The sequence below is a fragment of the Rhinolophus hipposideros genome, assembly GCF_964194185.1.
Source record: "Rhinolophus hipposideros genome assembly, chromosome: 7".
In the NCBI taxonomy this organism is placed as follows: Eukaryota; Metazoa; Chordata; class Mammalia; order Chiroptera; family Rhinolophidae; genus Rhinolophus; species Rhinolophus hipposideros.
In genome coordinates this window covers 49,141,218-49,167,575 of record NC_138053.1, presented here as the reverse complement: position 1 = coordinate 49,167,575, position 26,358 = coordinate 49,141,218, and the positions used below count along the sequence as shown (strand labels likewise).

General features: G+C 44.0%; 1 protein-coding gene across 2 annotated transcripts in view; it reads left to right on the top strand.

The window, feature by feature from the left end:
* THBS4 (thrombospondin 4) overlaps positions 1-26,358 on the top strand; it is a 182,018-nt gene extending 155,660 nt beyond the window's left edge. For both annotated transcript variants that reach the window (XM_081053430.1, XM_081053429.1), the window contains 20 exons: positions 284-531; positions 2,708-2,816; positions 3,186-3,268; positions 3,607-3,658; positions 3,875-4,077; positions 5,560-5,697; positions 7,979-8,047; positions 9,831-9,983; positions 13,048-13,152; positions 13,729-13,836; positions 14,150-14,309; positions 15,650-15,768; positions 16,642-16,694; positions 19,208-19,401; positions 20,352-20,530; positions 21,121-21,169; positions 21,279-21,475; positions 22,106-22,278; positions 24,236-24,375; positions 24,912-26,358. In XM_081053430.1, the coding sequence (XP_080909556.1) occupies positions 284-531; positions 2,708-2,816; positions 3,186-3,268; positions 3,607-3,658; positions 3,875-4,077; positions 5,560-5,697; positions 7,979-8,047; positions 9,831-9,983; positions 13,048-13,152; positions 13,729-13,836; positions 14,150-14,309; positions 15,650-15,768; positions 16,642-16,694; positions 19,208-19,401; positions 20,352-20,530; positions 21,121-21,169; positions 21,279-21,475; positions 22,106-22,278; positions 24,236-24,375; positions 24,912-24,973 (2,594 nt within the window). In that variant the 3' untranslated portion in view covers positions 24,974-26,358. The remainder of the gene's footprint in view (positions 1-283; positions 532-2,707; positions 2,817-3,185; positions 3,269-3,606; positions 3,659-3,874; positions 4,078-5,559; positions 5,698-7,978; positions 8,048-9,830; positions 9,984-13,047; positions 13,153-13,728; positions 13,837-14,149; positions 14,310-15,649; positions 15,769-16,641; positions 16,695-19,207; positions 19,402-20,351; positions 20,531-21,120; positions 21,170-21,278; positions 21,476-22,105; positions 22,279-24,235; positions 24,376-24,911) is intronic.

Sequence of the window (26,358 nt, the reverse complement as noted above, 5' to 3'; positions counted from 1 at the left end):
ATAGGTTCTGCTTGCTCATTGTACCGATCAGTATCTGAAATAATATTGTTTATTTTCAAATTTAATACTTATTGTCTGTCTTTCCAGGAGCATGAAACATTCTCAGCTATAGGGTGGGTTGCCAGTGCCAAGAACAGTGCCTGACACACAAGATGATGAATATCGATGGTTCCAACTTGCTTCGTTCTTTCTGGTGACTCAGCCTTGTGACCTTGAGGCTGTTCAACACAGAACCACACTGTTTCCCTTATCTCATTATCTATCGATCTGTGCTTGGTTCCAGCCATCCTCCGTTACCTGAAGAATGACAGGAAGATCCATTTGGTGGTTTTCAACAACTTGCAGCTCGCTGACGGCAAGCGTCACAGGATCCTCCTAAGACTGAGCAATTTGCAGCGAGGGGCTGGCTCAGTAGAGCTCTATGTGGACTGCACCCAAGTGGATTCCATTCACAATCTTCCTAGAGCCTTTTCTGGCCTCTCCCAGAGTCCTGAGTCCATTGAATTGAGAACTTTCCAGAGGAGGGCACAGGTAGGAACCCACAAACCATTCTCTGACGTGGAAAGATGGGCTGCCGAGGCTCAGGGAATGTAGAGGCATGTGCTGAGGTCATGGGTGGGGTTAATTCTGGCTGCACAGTAGAATCACCTGCCAAACAAACAAACAGAAAAACACTACTAGAGGATCCATCCTCAAGTCAAACTGAATCAGAATCTATATGGGTCGTGTCTAGACATCAGTTTTTAAAAATATATTGATTCTAATGTAAAGCCAAAATCGAGAGCTTCTGCTTTAGATGATAAATGGAGACTTTTTGGATACAATTGTAAAGTTGGAAAGGAATGGAAAAAATTTTTTAACTATCTTAGGGTGATAGGATGATCTATTTGTAATTTTTTTATAGTTATTATTTATTATGTTTAATGAAAATTAAAATGAATGATTGGAAACTGCCAAGCAATAGGATCATTTGTCACCAGATCTTCTCAGAACATCCCTAACAAAAGAATCGTATTGCCAACTTAATTCCATGTGCCCTTAAAAATCCCCGCTCCTCTGTTTTCTGTTCTATGTTATATTGATGGTATATTTTTTTCATTATGTCATGTACCTACTATAGAAATTGCCACATTTATTTCTTTTAGAATTGTGTGCTAGGAAATCCTTTGCTTCCTATAAAGAACTAATATTCTTTGTCTTTTCCATTAATTATAACTGTAACTGGTCATACTTCCTGAATTTTATCTGACATGGAAGTAGTGCCAAAATCAGTAACTATGTTCATCTGTTATGGCCCATAATATTGTTGTCTTCTAGCTCTCAATCCTCATTTTCCATTTCTATTTTATTATCTGTGCTTTAGTTACAAGCTGCTCTGAGCCCTTTGTACAAAGAGACAGGGTGTAAGCAATAATTTCCATTATAGCTGGGAATGCTCAGAAGTTTTAGGTAATATAAAAATAAATAAAAACTATGAATCTGATACTAGAGTTTGGCACTTGAAAAATAAGCATTTTTAGGCAGAAATTCCAAGAAAACTAAAATCCAAGGTTTTTATTTTGTTTTTGCAGAGATAAATGTCATATGTATAGACATTTAGTGTAGATTTATATTGAGAGAAAGAGATTAATGAATAGAGATATACTAAACTTTATTCCTGAATCCTCAAAGTAGCCAAAATAATCGGAATGACAGAAATCATATCACTGACCAGAAATTAGTGTCTACCACCAAATAAATCAATTTCTAAAAGCCAGGAGTCAGCCATGACAAGGTCATCAGAAACTACACTGATTGGAATTTTCTCAAAATTTCTCAAAAGTCCTGCTCCTTAGCCTGTCAGCAGGGGCCACAGTGTTCTGTCTTTATAGTCACCTACTCATTCACTCAATCAATTAGTGAATAAATAGGCACATTCTAGGCATTCGGGATACTGTGGTGAGCGAAATGTTTGTGGTCCTGCCTCCATAGAGCTTCTAGCCCAATGTCAAACACACTGTGTTACATAGCACACATTGCATATATCTTAATTCGGCTAAATTATAAAGTAGAATTCCTCGGACGGTCCTTAGCATACTCATTTCTAAAATAAGGATGATGACTTTACATTGTCAGACAACAAATTTTCTGTCACATAGATATCATAATGGGTATGAGTAAGAGTGACAAAATAAAGCGGTGAGCAAATTGACTTTGTGACTAACAATGAAAGATAGATGTCAACCAGTAAAGTGAAATATGCCAACTAATAATCATAATACTATTATTATACTATTTATTCAGAGACTTTGCTAAAACCTGGAACCAAGACATCCTAAAAACAATACCGTTTAAAATTGGGACGAATATCTTATTTATTACAGTCTAAACTCTATAAACAAATTCCAGACAATTCTTAGAGGCTCTCGCCACAAAATAACTTGTTTACCATGAAGGAAAAAGTCATTATTATTCTCTGAGCCACCTTCATGAACTCTCAGGCCAAGTTGGATGCTGGCAATTTTCTCAGCTACTGGCTACTTCTATCTTTGTTTCAGTAAAAAGGATGGGGCTGGCAGGCTTTAGGAAAAATGTGAACCCACAAAATTACACAAGATGTCAGGGTCCAAGTATACAGGGCTGCTCTGTTATGAAAATTCTGTGAATATGCAAGCACTTTGGTTTTTGAATGGCATCAGCACTGTGGTATGAATCTGATTTCTTCCAGGACTCCTTGGAAGAGCTGAAGCTGGTGGTGAGAGGCTCGCTGTTACAGGTGGCCAGCCTGCAAGACTGCTTCCTGCAGCAGAGTGAGCCACTGGTTGCCACAAGCACGGGTATGGGCTCTTCATCAACAGACAAACCCCCAAGCCCTTGAATGGGATGGGTCCCATCACTGAAAGGTGGGCTGTCTACAGAGTGATTTTACAGGATGTATCTACAGAATTCAAGCTTTTGTGTCAAAGTTCAGGGCAAGCCATATTTTCATTGTACTTTTTCATTTTTATAATAACTCATATGAATTTGAACTAGCCAGTGACACTGTTGTCATTACTTTTTAGGTGAATTAGATGAATTACACCAAATTAAATTCCTATACCCTAGTTTTTTGTCATGATGATTCTCTGGGAAACCGTTTGTTTTTGAGTCACGGTAGAAATGACTGTCACTGGCTGAGTGCTCTTTACCTTTTGCTGTTGCTACAGGAGACTTTAATCGGCAATTCTTGGGGCAAATGACACAACTAAACCAGCTACTGGGAGAGGTGAAGGATCTTCTGAGACAGCAGGTAACAGCCAGGACATACCATCAAAACAGCCCCAATCTTACCAGAGATGTTCTTTGTGCGAGCTAGAGGAGAGGCGGGCCTGCAGAGGCAGAGAGGCAGACCTGCAGCCAGACCTCAGGTGGCCCCACCCTGGGACTCTGCTAGGAAAGCTCTGGAAATGGGGGATAAGCATGTGATAAACACATCATGGCTCCAAGCAGAGTGGGAGCCATCAAAGATTACTTGAGAACTACTTTAAGAAGTTTTTGATAGCTGGCTAACCATGGATTCTTTCATTCCTGGATTATGTATCAGGTAGTCCTTTTCCATCTTTTTTTTTTCTCTTCCCATTTCTAAAGGTCAAGGAAACATCATTTTTGCGAAACACCATAGCTGAATGCCAGGCTTGCGGTAAGTGCTTTTCTAGTAACTGGCTCATTCTGAGTTGGACGAGCAGATGCGGACTGATGAAGGGCCTGGGGTGAGGCTAGATTGGCTGCAGCCAATCTGGAGGTTTGGCACAGAGATGGAGGGAAGAGAAGTTCGTTAAAAAAAACAAATTTCATTTTGTATCAGGTATGTTTACCTGGTGGTGAATAAGCCCGTGGGTTTTTGTTTTTCCCTTAGGTCCTCTCAGCTTTCAGTCTCCAACCCCAAACACCCTGGTGCCCCCAGCACCCCCTGCACCCCCGGCACCCCCAGTGCGCCAATGTGACTCCAGTCCATGTTTCCGTGGAGTTCGATGTACCAACACCAGAGATGGCTTTCAGTGTGGGCCCTGCCCTGAGGGCTACACAGGAAATGGGATCACTTGTTCTGATGTTGATGAGGTAAAAGTTCAACTGGACAGGGTAGGGGCTCCCTAAGTATCTTGTATGCCCTGCGGCTTATGGAAGAAGAAGCCAGGTAAATGACTAAGGGATGACTTGGGTTGTCCTCCAGGGACAGAACTACTTTCTTATGAGTCCTTAGAGACTATGGAACACCACGAGCAGTGAGAGGAAGGAGGCATGACACACCGTTGTGGCCATGTTTGCAATATCTCCTTTCTGTGTTTCCAACTCTTCTACTCGTCCATGTTTCTACAATGCTGAGATTTCAGCTTTATACTCTAACATTGATTATTTCTCTTAAGCAATCTGTGTTATAAATTTGATTTTCCACACTTGCAAATGTGGAAAGGGGGAGATCAGTGTAAGGGTATATTCCAGAAGTTGCAACTGATTTCTGCAGGCTTCCTAAAATAGAGGAGCAGAGGGGAATCTCAAACTAACAAGACCTGTTGAGGAGACCCCATAACCTGTGAGTAACCAAAAATGCCCAGGGATGGAACCAGAAAGGCACAGACAGCAAATACAGGCTGGTTGGTTGGTTTCCAAAGCTTCTGAAGTGGACTATGTCAAGATCATGACTAGCCATTCAGTAATCCAATCCCAACATAGTGTTCATAGTAAGTAACAAGACTGCCATTAGCATGTGCCTTTCCTTCCCACCTGGCCAGAGGAAGGCCAGAAGGAGAAATGGAGGAGGCAAGGTATATATAAGGAGCTTAGACACACACACACACACACACACACACACACACACACACACACACACGTGTTTGTGGTAGCACTCCACTGATTACCTCCCCAGGTGGTATGCAATTAAGATGAACTCGAGTAATCCCTCAGTTGCAGAAACATCTGTACGTTTCACAGAACTGCATCTGGTTTTTATCTGTGCACTGGAATTTTCCTCCTTTTGAAAAGGCAGGAAGTGGTCATGTTTTTTACATTAATCGAAGTAGTAAAAAAAAAATCTCCTTGACTCCAAGAGCCTTGGAACTGCCATGGACTTGATAAGGTATGAAGGCAGGCGCAGACTCTAATGGGTCACATCTTACTAAAGCAACAACAATTGGACTAGCTTTGGCTTCCCAAGGTCTTTTCTTTTGAGTAATTGGTTCCAAATGCTTTTGGACTCATCTAACAGCCAGCTGATGATCCAGGAGCACAGTCCTTTCGTAGAGATTTCTAAATTCCAAGTGAGAACATCAGGGAATTTACACTGGGAGGTAGAATGGTTAACACTACGGACCCTTTCCACTTGGCTGTACCATTATTCTGTAATACAGAAAAGCGACCGCAGATTGTGTGGGTCAGGGGTTCCTAGGGTAGCTATGAAATTGGAAGTCTTTATTTCCTTTCATCATTTTGACCACCAAAAAAATGAATGGTTAAATGAATAAACAAGCATGGGTAGACAGATAAATGAACGTTTGAGAGTGTTTACTCCATGTGACTAAAGACTTTGAATTTGTTTCTCTCCAGTGCAAATACCATCCCTGCTATCCGGGCGTGCGCTGCGTGAACTTGGCTCCTGGATTCAGATGTGATGCCTGTCCGGTGGGCTTCACCGGACCCGTGGTGCAGGGGGTTGGGATCAGTTTTGCCAAGTCAAACAAGCAGGTGGGTTGAAGTTACGGTTTTTCTATTCAATTTTTACCTTAATTACCAACAGAAAAACTTTGGCTGGTTCCTACCTCTTTCAGGATAACCCTTTACCTCCTGGAGCAGCCAATGCCGTGTGGAATGTCATGGTGCCATTGAGCAAATTAGGAAGTTTTCCAACTCGTTTCTGAATGTATATGTTCATAAAGTGTAGTAGGGAGGAAGCTATTACATTGGGATAATAGAGTATCATCAGAAAATAAATCAATGGGGTAATATTGAATATATAGCATGATTTCAGGCTTGTTACGTTGGTAGCCATTAAACATTTTGGCCTGCAGAATGAGAATCAGGGAAACAAATAAAAGCTTTGAAAAATTAGGTCACTTTTATAGTTATTATTGTTGATCAGAAGCTGTTTTAGAGATGAAAGTATTTCAAGAGTAGAAATAATCTCCAGAGGAACCCCCCCTTCTTCTTCTTATATAAGCTATAAATTGCCATAAAGCTCTTGAGCATTTTGTGACAGTCTCCATTTATTTCCAAATGTTCTATATCCTGGTCATTATTTAACTGACTGACTGTGAAATTCTTTTTGATGTTTTCAGCCCTTTAAAGTGGTTGGTCTATAAATGCATTTTACTACCCGAGGGAAATTATTAGCTTTAAAGAAGGGCAGCGTTCATTATTTCCTAGCTGCCTATCAAAGGATTCTAGAGGGCATCGTTTCTTAGACTAGAAAAAGAAGGTAAGCTAGACAGATGGGAATGACAAGAAGCCATTAGAGTAATGACCCAAAGTTTTTCTTCCTCTCGTCTAAAGACAAAATCTCCAGGACTAAACCAAGGAGAACAGACAAAATGAAATAGAAGGTGCTTTATGTAAGCTATCAGGGAGCACTTCCCAGTAGATTTCCAGCGATATGGTAGACTAAACTGAACTAGAAGGGAGTCACCTTGATCAAATTTAAGAACAAATTTTAAGGCATCACTAATAGCAAAAGAAATAAAAAGAAATGCGCAGGTTCTGAAACCAAAGAGAGAACTCAGAATCAGAACTGGGGGTGGAAACTGATGCCACAGCAGCTCCTGGGAGGTGGGAGCTGGGAATATGTCCTAGGAGTGGGGAGCTGGGGTTTTAGCACCTAAGTGGGCACTGACGATGTGGTCCTGGACCTTTAGGGAGATCTAACACCTCTGCATAAAGCCAGGAGCCTCAGAGAGCTACCTTACCCATAACAAGGAGATGAGAAAATGTTATTCGCCTCCCAAATCAACAGGGAAGCTTGATATCAGTTTCGAGACAGAGTGAACACAAATGAAAATTGTCCACAACAAATCAAAGCTCCATGCTTATATCACATACAGTTGTGAGCTCTAAATGGATGTTACACATATAATGCAGAAACATAAGCCAAAAATTAACATACAAACCAGCCCTGGAGCAGTAAAATCCCCAGGGCCCAAGCTAATGCCAAAGCCATACCACTTTTTGAAGAGACTCCAAACTCAGAGCTAGTGGAACGCTCACAGGCAAAGGCAGGGCCACTAAGGATATGCTCATAAACAAAAATGGCAATTTATATACTGAAGCTACCATGAGGAAACATGATAAATATAAAATAAATTCAAAAGGATAAAGAGGAAAAGGAAGGAATAGATACCATAGTTCAAGAATAGAGCAATGTGGGATAAAAGGGCAACTTTGAAAAATAGCCTAGTAAAATTTATTCAATGAAAAATATCATTATTGATGTTAAAAACTCAATAGATGGGTATGACGGCTCACAGGGAGTTTACAGATTGGAAGGTGGATCTAAGGAAATCATCCAGAATGCAGCACAGAAAAATAAAGGTAGAGAAACTATGAATAAGAGGTTAAGAGTCAAAAGAAGACCTTAATGAGAAAGTCCAATATTTGTTTAATTGTAGGTCCAAAGAAAGAATAGAAAGAAAAGAAGCAGAGGGAAGCTCAGAATTCTGCAGAAAAATAGAAATTTTCAGAATTACATTGCGTCCCAAACAGGGTAAAGAAGAACCTGACTAAAAAGGCGATGGAACAAATTAATTGTATAAGTTGTCTTTTCTGGACAACTTTAAGTACCAACTAGGCAACTATCAACTTGAAATTAGGTTAAGTACAGACTGGTACAAACACAGAGAAATGGCTGAAATGACACTCCAATTACCATTCTACCTGAAATTCTGTGTCTTCACTTCACACAATGATGTTAAAACAAAGCAAATTTTATTTGTATTTCTACTTAAACAGAGTGTCTCTTTAAACCTTTCTGTACTAGATCTGCGCTGATATTGATGAGTGTCGAAATGGAGCGTGTGTTCTCAATTCTATCTGCATTAACACTTTGGTAAGTATTTTTCATGGCTGATGTTATCAAAACAGATACTATTAAACCAAGTGTATGTTTATAAATCATAACCCCAAAACACACATAGAACATATGGGCATAATTTATTTGATTGACAAATGAGGACCAAAGTTTGTGCTGAAAAACAGTTTTTAATATAAGAGTAATTTTATAAGTAAGTTTTTTATATTAGAATAATGTTATAACTGCCAAACTTGATTTTTTATCTTTTATCAAAGTTGCAATGTTGGGCTTTTGATGAATATTTATTGACTAAAATAAACTCTTTCTTGTATTTTAAAAATATGAAGATCTTCTTAGTTTATATTAATAGTTCAGTATTCCAGAATATGAATTTTACTGGTGATGACACAATCCCCAAATGGTATTCATTATTTCCATAAAACTTTTCAAAAGTTGTTTGTATTAAATCAAAATGCTTAGCCCTTAAGGGGTCTAAAATTTAAATATTCACATATGCGTTTTATTTCTGAAAGTTCCTGTCAACTGTTTCCAAGATGATACATACAGCACAGTAGACTGTCAACAAAGGAATTGCTTATTCCAAGTATGACTGCTTCTAACTTACTATATGTCCCTGGGAAACTTATTTAATCTCTCGGTTTCTAGTTTCCTTGTATGCAAAAGCATTTTATAAATATCAAGTCACTTATTTTAATCGTCACAAACAACCCTCGCAATAGGCGCTATTATCCCCATTTTGCAGTTGAAGAAACTGAAGCACAAAAGGTTAAGTAATTAGGCTCAGGCCACACGCATCTAGTAAGACTTCCAATCTAGCTACATAGCCTGTGTTCTTATCCACATGCTATGCTGCCTAGGAATACACAGGGATTTATTGCTTCTTAGCTTTTTACCAGGACACGGCTAGTCTGCACAAATAGATTTGGGAGACATTGACATAAAAATAATAACTAAAGTCACCCAGGGAGAAGAAAAGTAGACAGCGGAACTGTCTAGAAAGTAGAACTACAGAGAACCTCAAAAAATAAAGAAGTAGGCAAAGGAAAAAGCGGAAGCTTAAGAAAAGGAGAGAACTGACCAAATGCAGTAAGTAGTCCAATGAGGCTGACAGATCAACAAAGATCACTGAAGAGCAGACTTTGAACTTGGCAATTCAGGGGTTGTTAGTGACTAGAATCATTGAGTTGTATTCTTTACATGGGTCTCTTTCATAATATGTAAATTTTATCTCAATAAAGCTGTTTGAAAAAAAAGTCATGTCTGGCCTTGGAGGTGCCATTGCAATGGAGCTGACAGCATATATGCCAGGTTTCTTCCATAGCATAAGTTCTTCCTAACTTATGAAGGATTCTCGGGGCAAAGCCACCGCCATTTCTCTGTACCCTGTTCTTTTGTCACTCAATTGTAAAAAAACAAAGGGAAACATTTTTAAAAATTCTAACGTGTTTTAATCAATCCATCTCCCTTGTCCCAGAGTAAGGACCCAATGGGAACTGTCAATCCTTTCCCTTTTGCCCTCCTCAGTGGAGCTGGCAAGTCAAAGTGATGGGTCACGGTCTAGCCTTCAGCCTTCACTCTTTCTATTCCTTCATGCCTACATGGCCTGTCACAGCCTCCAATCTGGTGGTGTCTTCCCAGTATTCACAAGATCTTAGAAGTCATGCACCTAAGCAGAGAGACAGACACGTGTCTCACTTACTCCTGGCATCACTGAGTACATGTAAAAGTAAACGCATTCACAGTCGCTTTGCTCATAGTTCGGAGGCACTGGCTCATGTCTGATCTTTGCCCCTTGCAGGGATCTTATCGCTGTGGGCCTTGTAAACCTGGGTATACTGGTGATCAGACAAGGGGGTGCAAACCTGAAAGAAACTGCAGAAATCCCGAACTGAATCCTTGCAGTGTGAACGCGCAGTGCATCGAAGAGAGGCAGGGGGATATAACGTGCGTGGTAAGTTGTTGTTACTTGCTTTATCATTTTTCCTCTTCTATTTTAAACACCACCCTTCTCTGGTTTCTACTTGCTTCACGGTAAAAGTACTCAAAAATGAAAACATTTCGATCAAGGTAAACAAAATGTAACAATAGCAAGACGGTCCGCTGGGTTTGTGGGGAGCAATCGGAAGTCCATCTGACCATCAGCTGCCTGTTCTCTCCCTGCTGGCCAACACTATCCCCTTGGGCAGCTCAGTGATGGAGCCCCAGCTCCCCCACATTTTCTGCCGAAGGCCTGAGAAGGGAGCAGTTGGAGGTGAAGGAGCCTCCTTGCCTCCCTTCCGTCTCTTGCCCTAGCTACTTGTTTGTGTAACTTGTTAGCATAGTGCTGTCATCTCTAACAGTCCTTACCCGTTAGACATCCAGTTTCAAAATCTAGCCTAATGCCCTAGGAGGTTGGTTGCAGTGGAGAGGTGGTGGACTGATACATACCCACAGAGCGAAAGTTCCTGTTTCCCGAAGGAAAGTGGGAGGGGGTGGACAGAACCATTCTCTATGTCCACTTTCACCCAGATTCAGGAATAGCCCCGTGGATAATCACTCTTCTTATACATTTCCCAACCCTGGAGCCAATCTGAAGAGGAGGAGGCTGGGAAGAGAGCAGGGCAGGCATAGCCTGATGGAGTCTCATGCCAGGTGGGTGTATAGTGGGCCATTGGTGAGGAAGAAGGCTTGTTCCTGCCATCCATTCCCGAATCTCAGGCTCCAGAGTCCTTGGGGACTCGAGGTACTGATAAATCACTCATTTTCAGCTGCTTACCTCCTCCTTCCTTCCCAGGGATCCAGGCCCTGGGGCACAGACTTCAGAGTCTGAGATTCACAGGTTCCTGCTGAGCATGTCCGAGTAACAGGATGGATTCTGGGAGACCTCTCTACCTCAAACTTAGACTTCTTGAAGCTCGCAAAAATGTTCTACAATGAGCATATCACTTTTCAAATAGGAAATATGAGAAGAATCAAAACTAAAGAAATAAATGTAATGACATCAGTGGTCTCTTGGCAATACAAGGTCCTGAGGAAGGAATAAACTGGGTCAGAAGGTGAAAATAAAAAACCACAACAGTTTCCCTTATTCCCATTGATTGTTCATGTTTATTACCATTGAGAGGCAAGTATATATCTATATTTAAATCCTCATTTTCTGTGAAACAATTAACGACTTCCCTGGGATGGTAGGTGATGGGGATCTTAATATGTTTTCAAATGTGTAATAAGGCACAACAACAGATGGTAAAGGATTAATACACTTGATGTGACTACTGAAATAATTTCATCTGCCAGAAAATGGCTCATTAAAAACGTATTTGTTCCTAGAGGAAATTTTTTTCTACATTTAAATGAGTCAAGGACCATACCCCATTGCAGAGCTTTCCAGGTCTTCTGAAGGCCCTGCTGAAGCAATTGAGCGGAAATAAGGGTAGTTATGGGGGGGCGATGTCTTTGGAATCCTGCCTTCGAAATCCCTGGTTGCAGAAGGAGAGTGCAGATGACTGAGAACAGGCAGGCTGCCGCTTAGGAAGTCACTGGTCTTACATCACCTTGTTTTGATTAGTGAGGCCAGGAAATTTAACATTTACACATGTAAAGTTTCTTTTCCCTTGGCCCTGACTCTGTTCCTCACACTCTTTTCCTCTCCCAGCCCTTCTAGTTCCCTGTCATTTTCCAGGTCCCTCTCCCGTGTTCCTTCTGCTGTTCTGCCTGTCCCTCCTGCGGGTGCCCACCCTGCTCCTGGGCTGGGCTCCCAGGTGCCATCTCATCCCCAGGTCACCACGTGTGGAATGATTTCCTTTCTCTTTGGTTTGTCAGCCATCCCTTAATGAGGCCATTGAGGATATGGAACATCAGAGGAAGAACGCAAAGTGCATGTTAACCAAATGTAAATGGCAAAAGACATTGGAGTGCGACAGGCTCAAGGCCTGAGACCCTGAGCAGGGGACTTAACCATTCTGAGCCTAGTTGATTCTTTTGTAAAATGGGAAACAGTGACCTTGTGGTATCATTGGAACAATTGGAGGAAATGGCTATAGAGTCTGGTATAACTGGTATTTTAATGCCTATTCTGCTGACAATGAGGCTTGCTTTCAGTGGCTGGTGGTGACAGAGTACTTGGGTAGGCTTCTCCAGGGAAGTAGTGAACACACCGACCCCAGCTCTGCACCCATGGGAACCTTCTCCTGTTTTTTTTTTAAAAAGGGGGGTATGAATAGAGATGAAGCACCTTAGAGGGCTCTTCCTTTGGTGGAAATTGATCTATGTAGAATACTGTTAGATTCAGAGTTATGACTGTGGTTCAAAAATGATAAGCAAAGTGCCACAGAAGCCTCGCTACCCATTCATGCATTCATTCCCACTGGGAAAAGAAACTGGACAATCATGTGGAGAACACTTTGGCAGTAACTCAAAATTACAAATGCAAACACCCTCTAAACCAGGAATTCCAGACTGAAAAACCAGTACATGTGCAGAATGACACGTACTAGAGTTATTTGTTGCGGCATTGTTTGCAATCTAAAAAGATTTTAAAAACCTGACCCACCTGTAGAGAACTAGTTGAATTCATTGAGGCCCATGTATACCACCTTATGTATGATATATCTACGGCCATTTAGAAAAAGACATAAATCCACATGGAGTGATATAGAAAGAGCTCCTAGATATAATGTTAACTTTTTTAAAAAATCAAGGTGCAGAACAGCATATCTATGTCTGCTACCAATTGTGTTAAAGGACAAAAAGAATGGATGTGTATTTGCCTGTCTGCATAGCCTATCTCTGAAAGTATGCACGAGAACTGACTCCCTTGATTGCCTGTGCTAAGGGAACAGAAGCCGGAAGTTTGCACTATCTCTCCCTTTGTACCTTTTGAATTTTGAACCATTTAGACTATTCAAAAAACAGTTAAATAGTTTTAAAACCCTACCGAACAAGGCCATGTGGCTCTGGACCCACACACAGGAGCAGAGGCCATGTCAGCCACCGGCCTCAGCTTCCCAGGCCTCTAATGGGCTTTCCCCTCACAGTGTGGCGTCGGATGGGCTGGTGATGGCTACGTCTGCGGAAAGGATGTGGACATTGACAGCTACCCGGATGAAGAACTGCCATGCTCTGCCAGGAACTGCAGGAAGGTAAGGACGGCAGGCTGAAAAAAAAAAAAAATACACACATTCTGTGGCTTTCCACAGCCCCTCTTACATGGGGCAGAGGCTCTGCAGGTTCCCTTTAAATGGGCGTTATTAAAGGAGCTGCTTCTTACGTGTAGCAAAACAGCCATCAACAATAAAGCCAGGCAGCCACAGTTGTCTTCAGGTCACAAATCATTTAAGACAGATGTAGACGGGGTAGGGGAAATGGGGAGAAGTTGGTAAAAGGGTGCAAACTTTCAATTGTAAGATGAATGAGGTCTGAGGATCTGATGTACACCGTGGTGACTGTGGTTGGTAACACTGTATTGGGCAATTGAAATTTGCTAAGAGAGTAGAACTTAAATGTTCTCAGCAAAAAAAGGGGAGAGGGGACATGTAAGGTGATGGATCTGTTTGTTAACTCAATGGGGGGATCCTTTCACACTATATACATATATCAAATGATCACATTGTACACTTTAAATATCTTACGATTTTATTTGTCAAGTCTAACTCAGTAAAGCTGAAAGAAAAAAAAAGACAGATGTAGGGGTCTGTGAGCTGTGTTGCCCTCCTTAGGACAACTGCAAGTATGTGCCCAATTCCGGCCAAGAAGATGCAGACAGAGATGGCATTGGCGACGCTTGTGATGAGGATGCTGACGGAGACGGGATCCTGAATGAGCAGGTACCTGCTCTGCTGGGAGGGCCTGTAAATTGCCACATGCCAGGGATGGGGGAGGAAAGGCCCTGAAGTCAGCTGTTTACAGTAATAATCCCAAATGTTACTTTCCATGCCTGCATTCCACTGCAACGTTTTATTCTAAGATTGTCAAGTGTTTAAAAGATAGAAGTGACCACGGTGGACCTCCTGAGTTCTGACAACTGGGACCATTCAGGGGGGTGAGGGGTAGAGTTCGGCCAACATCTACCACAGAACCAGGCACACAGTAGGGATACAGTAAAAGTCCGAGTAAGTGTTTAGTCTTCTGGTCCTTTAGGATAACTGTGTCCTGACTCACAACGTGGACCAAAGGAACAGTGACAAAGATATCTTTGGAGATGCCTGCGATAACTGCCGGGACATCCTAAACAATGACCAAAAAGACACTGATGGGGATGGAAAAGGAGACGCCTGTGATGATGACATGGATGGAGACGGTGGGTTTGCCTCGCTTTGTCTTGTATTTGTCCTCTGTTGGGAACAGGAATAGAAGTACTCCCTAGGAAGGCCTTCCCCCTCTGGGTGGTTCCATGCAGCCTGCCAGGGTCTGGGGGACCCAAGGTCCACTTGTGGCTGTGGAAGAAGACTCCACAGCCCACTCCTTGCTATTTAACAACCTGGGTATTTCTGGAACTCTACATCACTGCTAGAAACTTCGTAGGAATTACTTCAATCAGTGGCTTGTCAGGACTGTGTCTTTGCAGGGCAGCTATCTTACAAATTATACCTTTCCCCCCTGCCACCATCCTTTTCCTGCATGAGAGTCCTGGAAGTGGAGAATTGAATGAGTGGGCCTTGAGCAGGGTCACAGGCTACAGCACCTGGATCAGGCTCCTCCTGTAGAGAATCAGGTACCTCTCAGGGGACATGGCCATCCCCTCCCTATGTCAGGGACTGCTGTGGAGGCAGGGCAGCTGCATTGCCCAGCTCCAGGCTCCACTGAAGGGGCCTTGCATTGTGATCTGTGTGAATGCGACCCTCTGGAGCACAGTCTTAATACTGGAGCCTCACAGGACTTGAGGAAGGACAGTTGTTCCTGTACAGCTTTCATAACACACACGTGACTATCAGCAGACTATAGGCTGGATCTGATAGTCTCTGAAAAACTATCATATCACAGGCCCTGGAAGGAAAATCCTTTTAGAAATACACCCCCCTCCTACACACACACACACACACACACACACACACACACAAATCTAGAACATCTATACCTTCCTAAAACATGACCTCACCCTCTACAAGCCAAACTAATGTCCCAGATCCAATAATGAGCTGGTAAACAAGCTCAACCAAACAAACAAAACAAACCCCAAGTTGTAGCATTTGCCAGTTTCTACAATGTAAATACCACTCCCGCCACCACTGAGTGGGCGGGAAGCTGAAAAGAGAGGGGCACGATGGGCCTGAATCCAGCATACCCCTGGGGTCCCAGGCCTAGCATACACCCACAAGCTCCTCCCTCTTCGGGGTCAGCCCACCTAACCCCCATTATCTCCTCATCAAGTGGCAGTGATAACCCTTGATATCTTGGATAAATTATAACTCATTCGATAAATTCCTCAGATCACTGTTCATTTTTAAGTCTCCCAGAATCCATCCTTTGACGTTACCTCCAGATAACTGCTGGAAAAGATAGTGGCTCCCTGAGAATGGCCCAGGCAGATGTCACTCACCACTTACCTGTGTATAGGCCTGATCTCTACAGACCCTAGAAGTGTGTTCCAGACCTGTCTGTGAGGTTCACCTGACTCAGGAAAGCATTCCTTTCTCCTAGGAATAAAAAACATTCTGGACAACTGCCAAAAAGTTCCCAATCGTGACCAACGGGACAAGGACGGTGACGGCGTGGGGGATGCCTGTGACAGTTGTCCTGATGTCAGCAATCCTAACCAGGTTCGTAGGATCCAGGGAAACTCAAACTCTAGGCTGGCCTCTCCAATGTAGAGACTCATATCAGACCAGTGTCAAACAAAACACAGCAGTGCCCTCCAGCTCAGTTCTCTGCTGTGGCCATATACCTGCTAGAGCAGAGGTGGGGAAATTGCACACTTGAGGGCTGGAGGTGATAGGAAGAACATTACAGGAGATCTGAGGCCTTCTGAACTGATCTCACAGGCTGTAGAGTGCCTATGAGATTAACGATGCCCCAAACAAGTTTTTTTCTGCTCAAAGGAAAATGTTAACACAGAATTAACCACTGGGAGCCTCGTGTTCCTTTTCCCAAACCCCCTACACAGCCTATGTATGGACATTTCAGATTAAGTTCAGTCAGCGACATATTGTTTGCCTTCTCACTCCTTCCGGTCGGGATAATTGGGGATGATATGTCATGTATTTTTAAAGCCCTGAGAGAGGAGAATCATTGCTGCCCTCTGACTCATTTCCACTCTGGCTCAATTCCAAAACACAGAAGCAAAGCAAAATCAGTTTGCCTCGTCCCCATCCATGCCTCCAATAGGCTGTCTCCCTTCCAACCTGTGCCAGAGTTCCACGCCTCCACCTGCCACCAGGCTGCCCCAGTGCCCTTTTACAATCAGCTCATCTGGTGTGTAGGCAGCCCATCCGTGTAGCTTGATATTTTGGAAGGCTTTTCTGAAAATTCAGCATTGTGCCTACACCAATACGGTGGTATCCTTTTCAAGTTTTGTGCCATCCCAATTCTAGAGAAATAATTCCTGAGATCCAGTGATGAGGGGCCAGGTCTGCCTTCTCTGGAACATTCTGTGCATGCAGGCCCAGTGATAACACGTTCTGTTCTGTTTGCAGTCCGATGTGGATAACGATCTGGTTGGGGACTCCTGTGACACCAATCAGGACAGGTATGGCCCATCTCCCAGCTGCATAGGGCCAGATGAAACATCTGGAGAGTTTTATCTTTCAGAGCTTTCAGCTGCTACCATGCTTTGGGACCTCTCTGGGTAGATTGAGCTGTTGGTGGGACAGTAGCCCTGCCTCAGGTCATCACACCTCCCTGAAAATTCTGTATAGCAGAGTGATGGTATCAGGAGAGGCCAGTAGGCACTCTAGCAAGGGAGCTTCTGTTCCAGGAGAGGCAGTATAGCATCATGCTTCGGAGAGATGGGCTCTGGAATGACACAGCTAGATATAAACCCCAGCTCCTTCAGTTACAGACTGTTGAAATTTAGGCAAGTCATCTAATCTCTCTGTGCCTCAGGTTTCTGACTCAGTTTTCTCATCTGTAAAATAGGGATGGAATGTAGCTAGTGTGAGCATTGAATTTATGAAAAGTACATATTACAGTTTCTGTTACGTAGATAGCGCTCAGTAGATATTAGCTCTTCTACTATTATATTCTCTCACCTCAGGAAAGCATAACCATCATTCCAAAATAGAAAACCGTCAGTTTGCTGAGGGATCACTATTATTTCATTGTTCCTGAAATTTTTCATGCAGTTTCCCTTATTTGAGTAGATTTGTTCTGTGCAAATGAACTTTCTCAACCCTCCTAGCCCCGTATGGATGGAGTCCTAGGTCAGAACACAGGGCTGGATCACAGGCTGTAAGAACATCACCCAAAATGTATACAGGTGCAGTTCTGCCCTAGAGGCTCCTGCAGTCCAAGGCTCTAAACCGTTTCCTCTCCATAGGGAATCCTGATGTGGGGAGGAGGGGAACAGAGAGAGGGAAAGGATTCGAAAAAGCAAAGCAGGAAGAAACACAGCTTCCCTTCTCAACCTCTCTGAGGCTGCCCTGCAAACAGTGTTCTCGAGCCAAACCTTGCTCAAGGGCAGCTCCTATGAAGTCCCATTCTGTCCTGTGTTCTGTCTGTGCTGCAGCGCACGTGCAAGCTAAGTAAACTTAGACACACTTCTCAATCTCTCAAAGTCTCAACTTCTTCATCGACAAAGTAGAGATAATTGTGTCTCACAGGTTATGATGAAAATGAGAGATAATGTAGGTAAAGCTCCCCACACAGTGCTGGTCCTCAGCTGACGTGCAGGGAATGGTGGCTGATATTGTTATTACAGCATGAGGAGAGGCAAGTCAGTGACAGAGGCGGACATAGGCTGTCTCCGTTCTTGAGTGGAAGGTGGGACTGGCACCCTGACAACTTCCTTAAATGACGTCCATCAAGAATGTTCCCGATGGCAGGTCATCTTGCACTCTGAGTGCCACTGAAGTAATTTCTAAAATATCCCATCCCACCAGCCTCTAGATATTTGCATAAAATAAATGACTCATGTTGCTACGTTTTAACTCCCACCATCTTGACCCTTGGGGAGGAGGACAAGGAAAGCTGATTGTTGCATTAAAATGTTCATGGCTATATAGAATGGCTGCTAATGGAAATAGCTCAATCTTATGATGTAAAAGGCAGCCCTGCTACAGGCACAGGAATTCCACTGTTTGAGCCATGTCATCTTCTGCTTGTCCAGGTTGGCCTCACTTTCTTTGGAACCCATCTGGGAAGCATGGCCTGAAGGGCATGGCCTGGTCCCTGGCTTCTCTGCTCTGTCCCATCTTAGACAGTATAGGAGCAGTTCCCACCCCAGAATAGGCCCTGGTTGGAGCGGGGTGAAAAGAATATCTGTTAAGATCCAGAATAGCTATGGGTTGTCTCCAACAACTCAGGGAAAGCTGGGGACGGGGCATTAAGCCTGGAAAGAAAAAAAGTCAGGTAGGCAGAGAGACGTTCTGAGAAGTGCTTTAGACCAGGACTTGAGTCCACCCTACATGCTTACGTCTCAGGGAAGGGGCTGCCCTACTCTCTTTGCCATTCACATCTGATCCTTCTTGGGTCTACTGGCCAGGCATTGTGAAGGTAACAGAAAACATTGTAGGGCTTCCTAAGACCCGGCACTTAGAAGTGCTTTTTCCTATATTAAAATTGAATATGCAAAATTCTAATCATTTAATCTTCATAAGAACCTTCTGAGGTAGGCTCTGTTATTATTCCCGTTTTACAGATGAAGACACTGAGTCATAGAGGGGTCCACTATCCTGCCTGGGACCACATGCTGTTAAGGGGCTGAGCAGTCTGGCTCCACTGCCCATCGCTTTGAGCCCTTGGCACATTCTCTTAGTTGAGGATGAGCTAGTAGTCTCCAGGGACGGATAGGACCATCTGGTCACAAAATCACAAACTTGACCCTTATCTCCCTGAGTAGGAAGTGATCTATTATTTCATGAGGTGCAGGAAGTGAGAAAATGGTTTGGGAGACCCACAGGACAGCCTTATCTAAAGACACATAGGTTTGATAAAAGACCAAGCCTGGTTAAAACCCCAAACCCAAATTCTCCTTCCTCAGAGTGGGACTCTCACTGCCCTCTACTGACCGGTGATGCAAACTACCTCTCCTTTCTCCCACAGTGATGGAGATGGGCACCAGGACAGTACAGACAACTGCCCCAACGTCATTAATAGTGCCCAGCTGGACACCGATAAGGATGGCATTGGTGACGAATGTGACGATGACGATGACAACGACGGCATTCCAGACCTGGTACCCCCTGGACCGGACAACTGCCGGCTGGTCCCCAACCCGGCCCAAGAGGACAGCAACAGTAAGTGGACTCAGCCCAGGGCTGCATGGGACCCCTCGGCTCCCTTCGGCCAGGCAGAACGTGATAACCCCCAGGACCCCACCTTCTCTGAGTAGCCACAGCTGGTGGACATTAGATGTCTGATAGACGCCAGTCTCCAACTCCGTCAGAGAAAAGCTGCTTTGCTGCTTCTGAGCAGCCCTAGGATGAGATAACGTGGGGCGGGGAAGCCATTCGAGGGGCTTGGAGAGCTGCTCCGCCATCTTGCTTGCTCCTTTCACCCAGAGTTGTAGAAAAGGAGCAGGTGAGAGAGAGGCACAGCAGCACATGCCTTCAGAGGGTTCACAAACTCAGATGCCCGCAGGGGCCAGGCCAATAAGGAAAGGGGTGCACTGACTAGAAATGAGACAGCAGAGCGGGGAGCACTGTGGGCGTTGGTGAGGGCACGCCCATCCACAGCTGTGCAAATTCAAATATTTCAATACCATCAAGTCAGCAGCGCAAAACACAGCATGGGCCAGATTCAGTTGAAGAACCCCCAGAAATTATGATCTTAGAGAGAATTCTGGTGACAGTAATTTCCCTGCTGTTTTGTTGTACTCTAGAAAGTGCTATAGACATTTGTTTATGTAAGGTCAGGCTTAAGATCCTCCAGTTGGTAAACCCCACTGTTCTCAGAGGACACCCAGGGTTTCCTGTAAGGTCAGTTTTGAACAGTTGCCCTCTACTTTTTCCCCAGGAATTTCGTTTGCTTATATACAGTGGGGTTCTCCAAGTCCCCACAAGGCCTCCAGGTGGGTCCGGGCAGGCTCAGACATGGTGGATGTCAGGGCTCCTCTGCCCACATGGGCTGAAAACCATAGCCCGCAGGTGGAACTTGGGCTTGCTCTTGTCTAGCCCCCTTTCTCTGTCAAGGGGTAGTGGTGGGTGTAGGCATTATCAGGCTCCACTCACCCTTTCACCCCATTCAGATGACGGTGTGGGAGACATCTGTGAGACAGACTTTGACCAGGACCAGGTCATCGATCGGATAGATGTGTGCCCGGAGAATGCGGAAATCACTCTGACCGACTTCAGGGCCTACCAGACCGTGGTCCTGGACCCTGAAGGGGATGCCCAGATTGATCCCAACTGGGTGGTCCTGAACCAGGTGAGTGCCACCTAATTGACAACATCTCAGCTTTGCCTCTCAACACAGACTGGGCCTCTGAGAGGAGTAGGTGACATTTAGAGGGTACAGACTGCCAGGCACTGTTCCAGATCACATTTATTCCTCACAATAGCCCTATGATAAAGTACTTTTATTAGCCCCATTTTACATATAATGAATATATATATATATATAAAGCTTTAATGATTCTCATGGTAACGATGCAGGTAAGTGGCTGAGATTCCTGGAATGGGGACCCAGGCAGTCCGACCCTAGTGCCATGCCCCTACTTCCTCTAGGAGACTGCCTTCCCTGTGTCCTCATTGTGTACCTAAAGAAGGAAGGCACAGGGAGGCTTAGTAGATTTTCCAGCATCACCTCGACAGACATTTGTTAGAGGTGTATGTATGTTCTCCAGTGAAGGCTTTATTAAATTTTCTTAAGTGACAATTTTACCATGATTTCTAGTCAGCTGTGAGCACATAACAAGGTAGAACAATGCTCACCGGTGACGTCTGAGGTCCTGGGCTTCCTCGAGCTCACTCTGTCCCCTAGAAGATTGTTCTTAACTCCTTCCACTCTCTCTGCAGGGCATGGAGATTGTGCAGACCATGAACAGTGACCCCGGCCTGGCAGTGGGTATGTCCAGTACCTCAGTTACTACTTGAATAGCTGGATAGAGTGAATTCTATATATGGTTTTATATGTGGCTTTGTCTGCTGTTTTAATCTTATTCTGGTCGCTGCAGGATACACGGCTTTTAATGGAGTTGACTTCGAAGGGACCTTCCACGTAAATACCCAGACGGATGATGACTATGCTGGCTTTATCTTTGGTTACCAAGATAGCTCCAGCTTCTACGTGGTCATGTGGAAGCAGACAGAGCAGACGTATTGGCAAGCCACCCCCTTCCGAGCTGTTGCAGAACCTGGCATTCAGCTTAAGGTATCGGCGGTTTGAGGTCACTCATCTCCCTTTCTTCTGGGTCCTTCACCCTCCTTTAAGATTCTGTGTTGTCCCTCATGGTATTTAGGTCACCTAAGAAATGGTTGCATTCATGGTAAGATTCAAGTCAGGGAACTCCAGAGCCCACCCGGGCCCTTTCCTTCATTCTTCCGTACAAGCTGCACTCTAACCTCTCAGTGACTCTAGTGGTGAGACCATCGGCCTGAGTAGGGCCCAAAAGGTGGGGAAGATTTGGGGTACAGCTCAGGCACACTGTTGGAAACTGGCTGATCTGTTTTCTTGATGGGGCCAACTATGTACCAGAGGGCTGAGACGCTGCCTCTGTCACTCCCACTGGGAGAAAAGGCAGATTTTAGAGTCCTTGTTGAGCGAATGTGCAGAACAATGGATTTTAGTAGGAATGGGGTAGTAGAATATTGGCCGGTGCTGATTATTAAAGGGTTGAGGTCACCTCAATAGAAATGGCATCTAAGTGTTTATGCTTTTGTCCAAATCCAAGGCAGCCAGATTGTACTCAGGAATTCACCTCCTCATCACTGCCCCGGATAACCAGGAAAGGTGGACTGTGCACTCTATCCTAAAACCTTGCTTGTGTCACTCGTTGTCTAGGCTGTTAAGTCTAAGACAGGTCCAGGAGAGCATCTCCGTAACTCTCTGTGGCACACCGGGGACACCAGCGACCAGGTCAGGCTGCTGTGGAAGGACTCCAGGAATGTGGGCTGGAAGGACAAGGTGTCCTACCGCTGGTTCCTGCAGCACAGGCCCCAGGTGGGCTACATCAGGTAGGTGGACGACCCAGCTCCTCACCTTGCACGTGAGCAAAGCACAGCCTCATTTTGCATCTCAGAGCCTTCGTTCCCCTGAGCAGGCCTGACCCAGGATAGCCTTCAAGGGTATGCCAAGACTTCTGGCTACCGCTCACAGAAAACGGGGAGGAAGACACCCAGGCTCAGACTGACCACCTAGACATTAGGGCCAGACGGGCAGTAGAAGGACATGGTCGGGGGGCTGATGCCCCTGCATGGTGATCCCCTCCTGCCATATTCTTCAGAGAAGCCTGAGAGTGGACATGCTGACCCGTGTGAGGTTGAGGTGAGATGTGCCTGAGTCTCCCCTCCACACATACCTCCTTCCTTGTGATATCTCTGGGCCCTGTATGATTGCTTCTTCATGAGTATTTCACACTACAATGAGGCCTTTAGACTCCGTCTTCCCTCCTGGACCATAAACTCCGTGCGGGCAGTGCCTGTGTCTTATTTTATCTTGGCCTACACCGCGCCTGGCACAATGCCTGGCATGTACCACATGCAGCATGAAACGATCTTCATGGAAGTCCATGTAAACTGCCTGATATCCCTATAGGACTATTGAAAAGAAACCAAAAAACTATTCTTAGAAGGTAGGATGGCTTGGGACGACATCTTTCTTTGAAATTTAGACAGTGTACTTGCTTTCTCCTTCCTCACACTTGCAGATCAACACCCACGCCAGTTTATGGAGTGCATTTACGAAGGAGTACTGATAGCATTCTCCTGACCAGAGGAGGAAAGCAACCTAGTGGAAAACAAATCATGAGGGCTAATTCGTATTTTCTTCTTTGAGCCTTTACATAGAATGTACTGTTGGTCTCCCTGTAACCTAATCATGTTCTCAGCCCTGTTAAGCCCAATGCCCCTTTTTTATAACAGCTATTAAATGCCCTCTCTTCTATCCCAAAATGAAATCAGAGAAAATATAACCTATCTGCCCATGGAATTTTAGGAAATCAATCTGATCCCTAACAATAGAGAAATAAGAATACTTCATAACACAATCCTGTAAGTGCTTGGACACAACCACACCAAAACACAGAGTGAAATAGACATTTGCACCTATCCCTGAAATTACTGGGAAGGTAACATTCTAATACAGGTTTGTGTGTTGGTGACTTAACTACTACAGTGGTGTTTCCAACAGTAATGTGAATTTCTACAATAGCAAATAGCTTTTCATTTTCAAACAGAATAAAGTACTCAACAGTTCCTCAGTGTACCCTGGAAAATTCAGTTCATATTAAAACAATACAAAAAAAAAATCAATACATGGTCACAAGTAAAAGGGAGTTAGATTCTAGGCCCAGGTAATGACACCTACCCAAGTGTCTGGAGGAACATTCCAAAAGTATCTGGGATACAGGACAAGTTTTGATTATTCTCTCCTGGGCCTTGTAAGCCATCCCTAGCTTCTGTCAATGCCACAGTGACAGCCACAAAGGCCCCCACAGATGTCTAAAACCCTGTTTTAGGGAGTGCTGTTGCTCCTAATGAAAATCATTGCTCAGAAATTCCACCAAATGGTATCCATCAGCCCTAAAGAAAAGCAGTGATTTTTAGGCATGATGTCTCGCCAAGGTAACTCACAGGACAATGAAGTCACAAAGTTTCTTGGCCCTGGGTCATATTGTGGTTTCTCTGTAACTCATTAGCACGTACCCATCGAGTTTGACCAACATCTTGTTAGGCTTCTGGAGAGACAGAAGATGGGAGGGCATGGACACATGATCCCTGATCGCATGGAACTTCCGATCTAGTAGGGAAGGGGGAACAGCTAGAGCACAGTTCAGTCTGTGAAAAGCAGAGTAGGAAACAGAGCAAAGACACAGGTGTATATGAAGTGGGACCCCTGGGTCTCACGATGGGCACTTCACCCTTACCTTGGTTTGAGTTTCATGGACACCCACTCGGGCTGTGTTGTCTGCAGAGTGCGGTTTTATGAAGGCTCCGAGCTAGTGGCTGACTCTGGAGTCACCATAGACACCACCATGCGTGGAGGCCGGCTTGGTGTGTTCTGCTTCTCCCAAGAAAACATCATTTGGTCCAACCTCAAGTATCGCTGTAATGGTAATGTATATTCTTGTTACTATACAATATTATTACCAAAATTAATCAAATAATGCCACCTTATTTTTATAGCACACTTTCTTCCCAAAAGCCCCAACCTCATGCTACATATTCACTAAAACTTGATAGTCCCTGTGTAATTGAAGTAAAAGGTCATTGTTACTTCATTTTTCCTATTTGATAGATGAGGAAATTGAGACAGATAGAATTTAACTGCTTGGCTTAGGATTTGAGGTTCAGTGAGAAATTCAGTCAGGTTTCATTTTCAGGCAGCCTTTATTTTCATATAGTTCAAACATACTCAGACTTCAAATGTACGCTGCCTGCTAATTGTCGTTAGGCCTGTGAATGAGCACTCCTGGGCTTCACGCCAACAATTTGCAAAGCTGCCTGCAGTAGAAAATGGCAGCAGGGCCTTTTGGAGCCTGTAGGGCAGGCTGACGGTGACCCCTACAGGAGGCCTGCACAGGGAAGGTGGACCAGGATTCCAGAGGATAAGGAGCCTTACTAACCCCACCTGTGCTTCTTGTTCGTAGACACCATCCCAGAGGACTTTCAAGAATTTCAAACCCAGAATTTTGATCGCCTGGATAATTAAGCCCAAGAAGCAATTGGTAACTGCTTTTCCAAACAGTAAAGCCATATATTTTTTAACTTTCATTATATACACGGTGGCTTTCTTTTACCAGCTCAAATATATCAAACTTTTTATATGAATGTGGCAATAAAGAAGAGATAATTTCTAAAAACCAGCTCACACATCACTTACACCCGGGTGGCTCAGGCTTTGCTGGTATGCATGTTGTCCTCTAAGGTATCCACGTTGGACTTACAGAGAGATCTTTTTACCTCAGACTGGGTCAGTCAGTGAGATTGAGCATGTGCCTGAATCGCAAGGCCCAAGCCCAAGGTCTCATCTTTGGTCACTCCAGTTGGCTTTACACAAAAAACGAACAGTTCCATGCTCACCTGAGCAGCCTCCTTATTCTGGATAAGGACCCTCGGAAACACGTACTCAAGGGCACCTTCACTATGAAGACTTTTTCTGACCAATCCTGGGGTGTATTTGCCTAATTTTTTGATACCCTCCACCACCACCCCACACACCTGCGCAGGGATTTTATCCCAGTACCTTCAACATTATGCTTACTTATATATTTGGCTCCCCCTAGTGGAATGTAGGCTTATTGAACAAAAAGGACCAGGTCTACTACAATCAGTATCCCCAAATGCCTAGCATAGTAGTCATTTCTTGGTATCCATGGGGGATTGGTTCTAGGACCCCCTGCAGATAGATACCCAAATACAAGAATATTCAAGTCCCTTATATAAAATGACATATTATTTGCATGTAACCTACACACATTCTCCCACAGTCTTTAAATCATCTCTACTTATAATATCTAATACAATGTAAATGCCATGTAAGTAGTTGTTATACTGCATCGTTTGAGGAATAGTGACAAGAAAAAAATGTTGGTACATGTTCAGTATAGCCCTGACCATCGTAGGCCTAACTACATAGTATATATCGGCAACTACATTTTTCCCCCAAATATTTTCTCTGTGTTTGGTTGAATCCATGGATGCAGAACTTGTGGATACAAAGGACTGACTGTACCTGGCATGTAGTAGATATCCAGTAAATATTTGCTGGATGAATGGATGGATGAATGCCACTTAAGTCACGAGGACAATAGTGTAGATGGATCATATAAGCCTTCCTACAACTTAAAAAAGCTGCTCACACATATGCTCTAATTATAGTGAGGCGCTATCAGTAGCACTGCGATATGTACAAGACAGAAACTTGCCTAATTTGTGCACTAACCTTTCTTCCATTCCATTTCTAAGGCAAAAATCCAGGCACATTTTTATAAATTCCCTAAGAATTTTGTTTCAAAGGATAGTGCTAGGTAGTAATGTTCTCCTATTCCAGAATTCCTGGAAATATCTGAAATCATAAATAAAAGATAAACACTC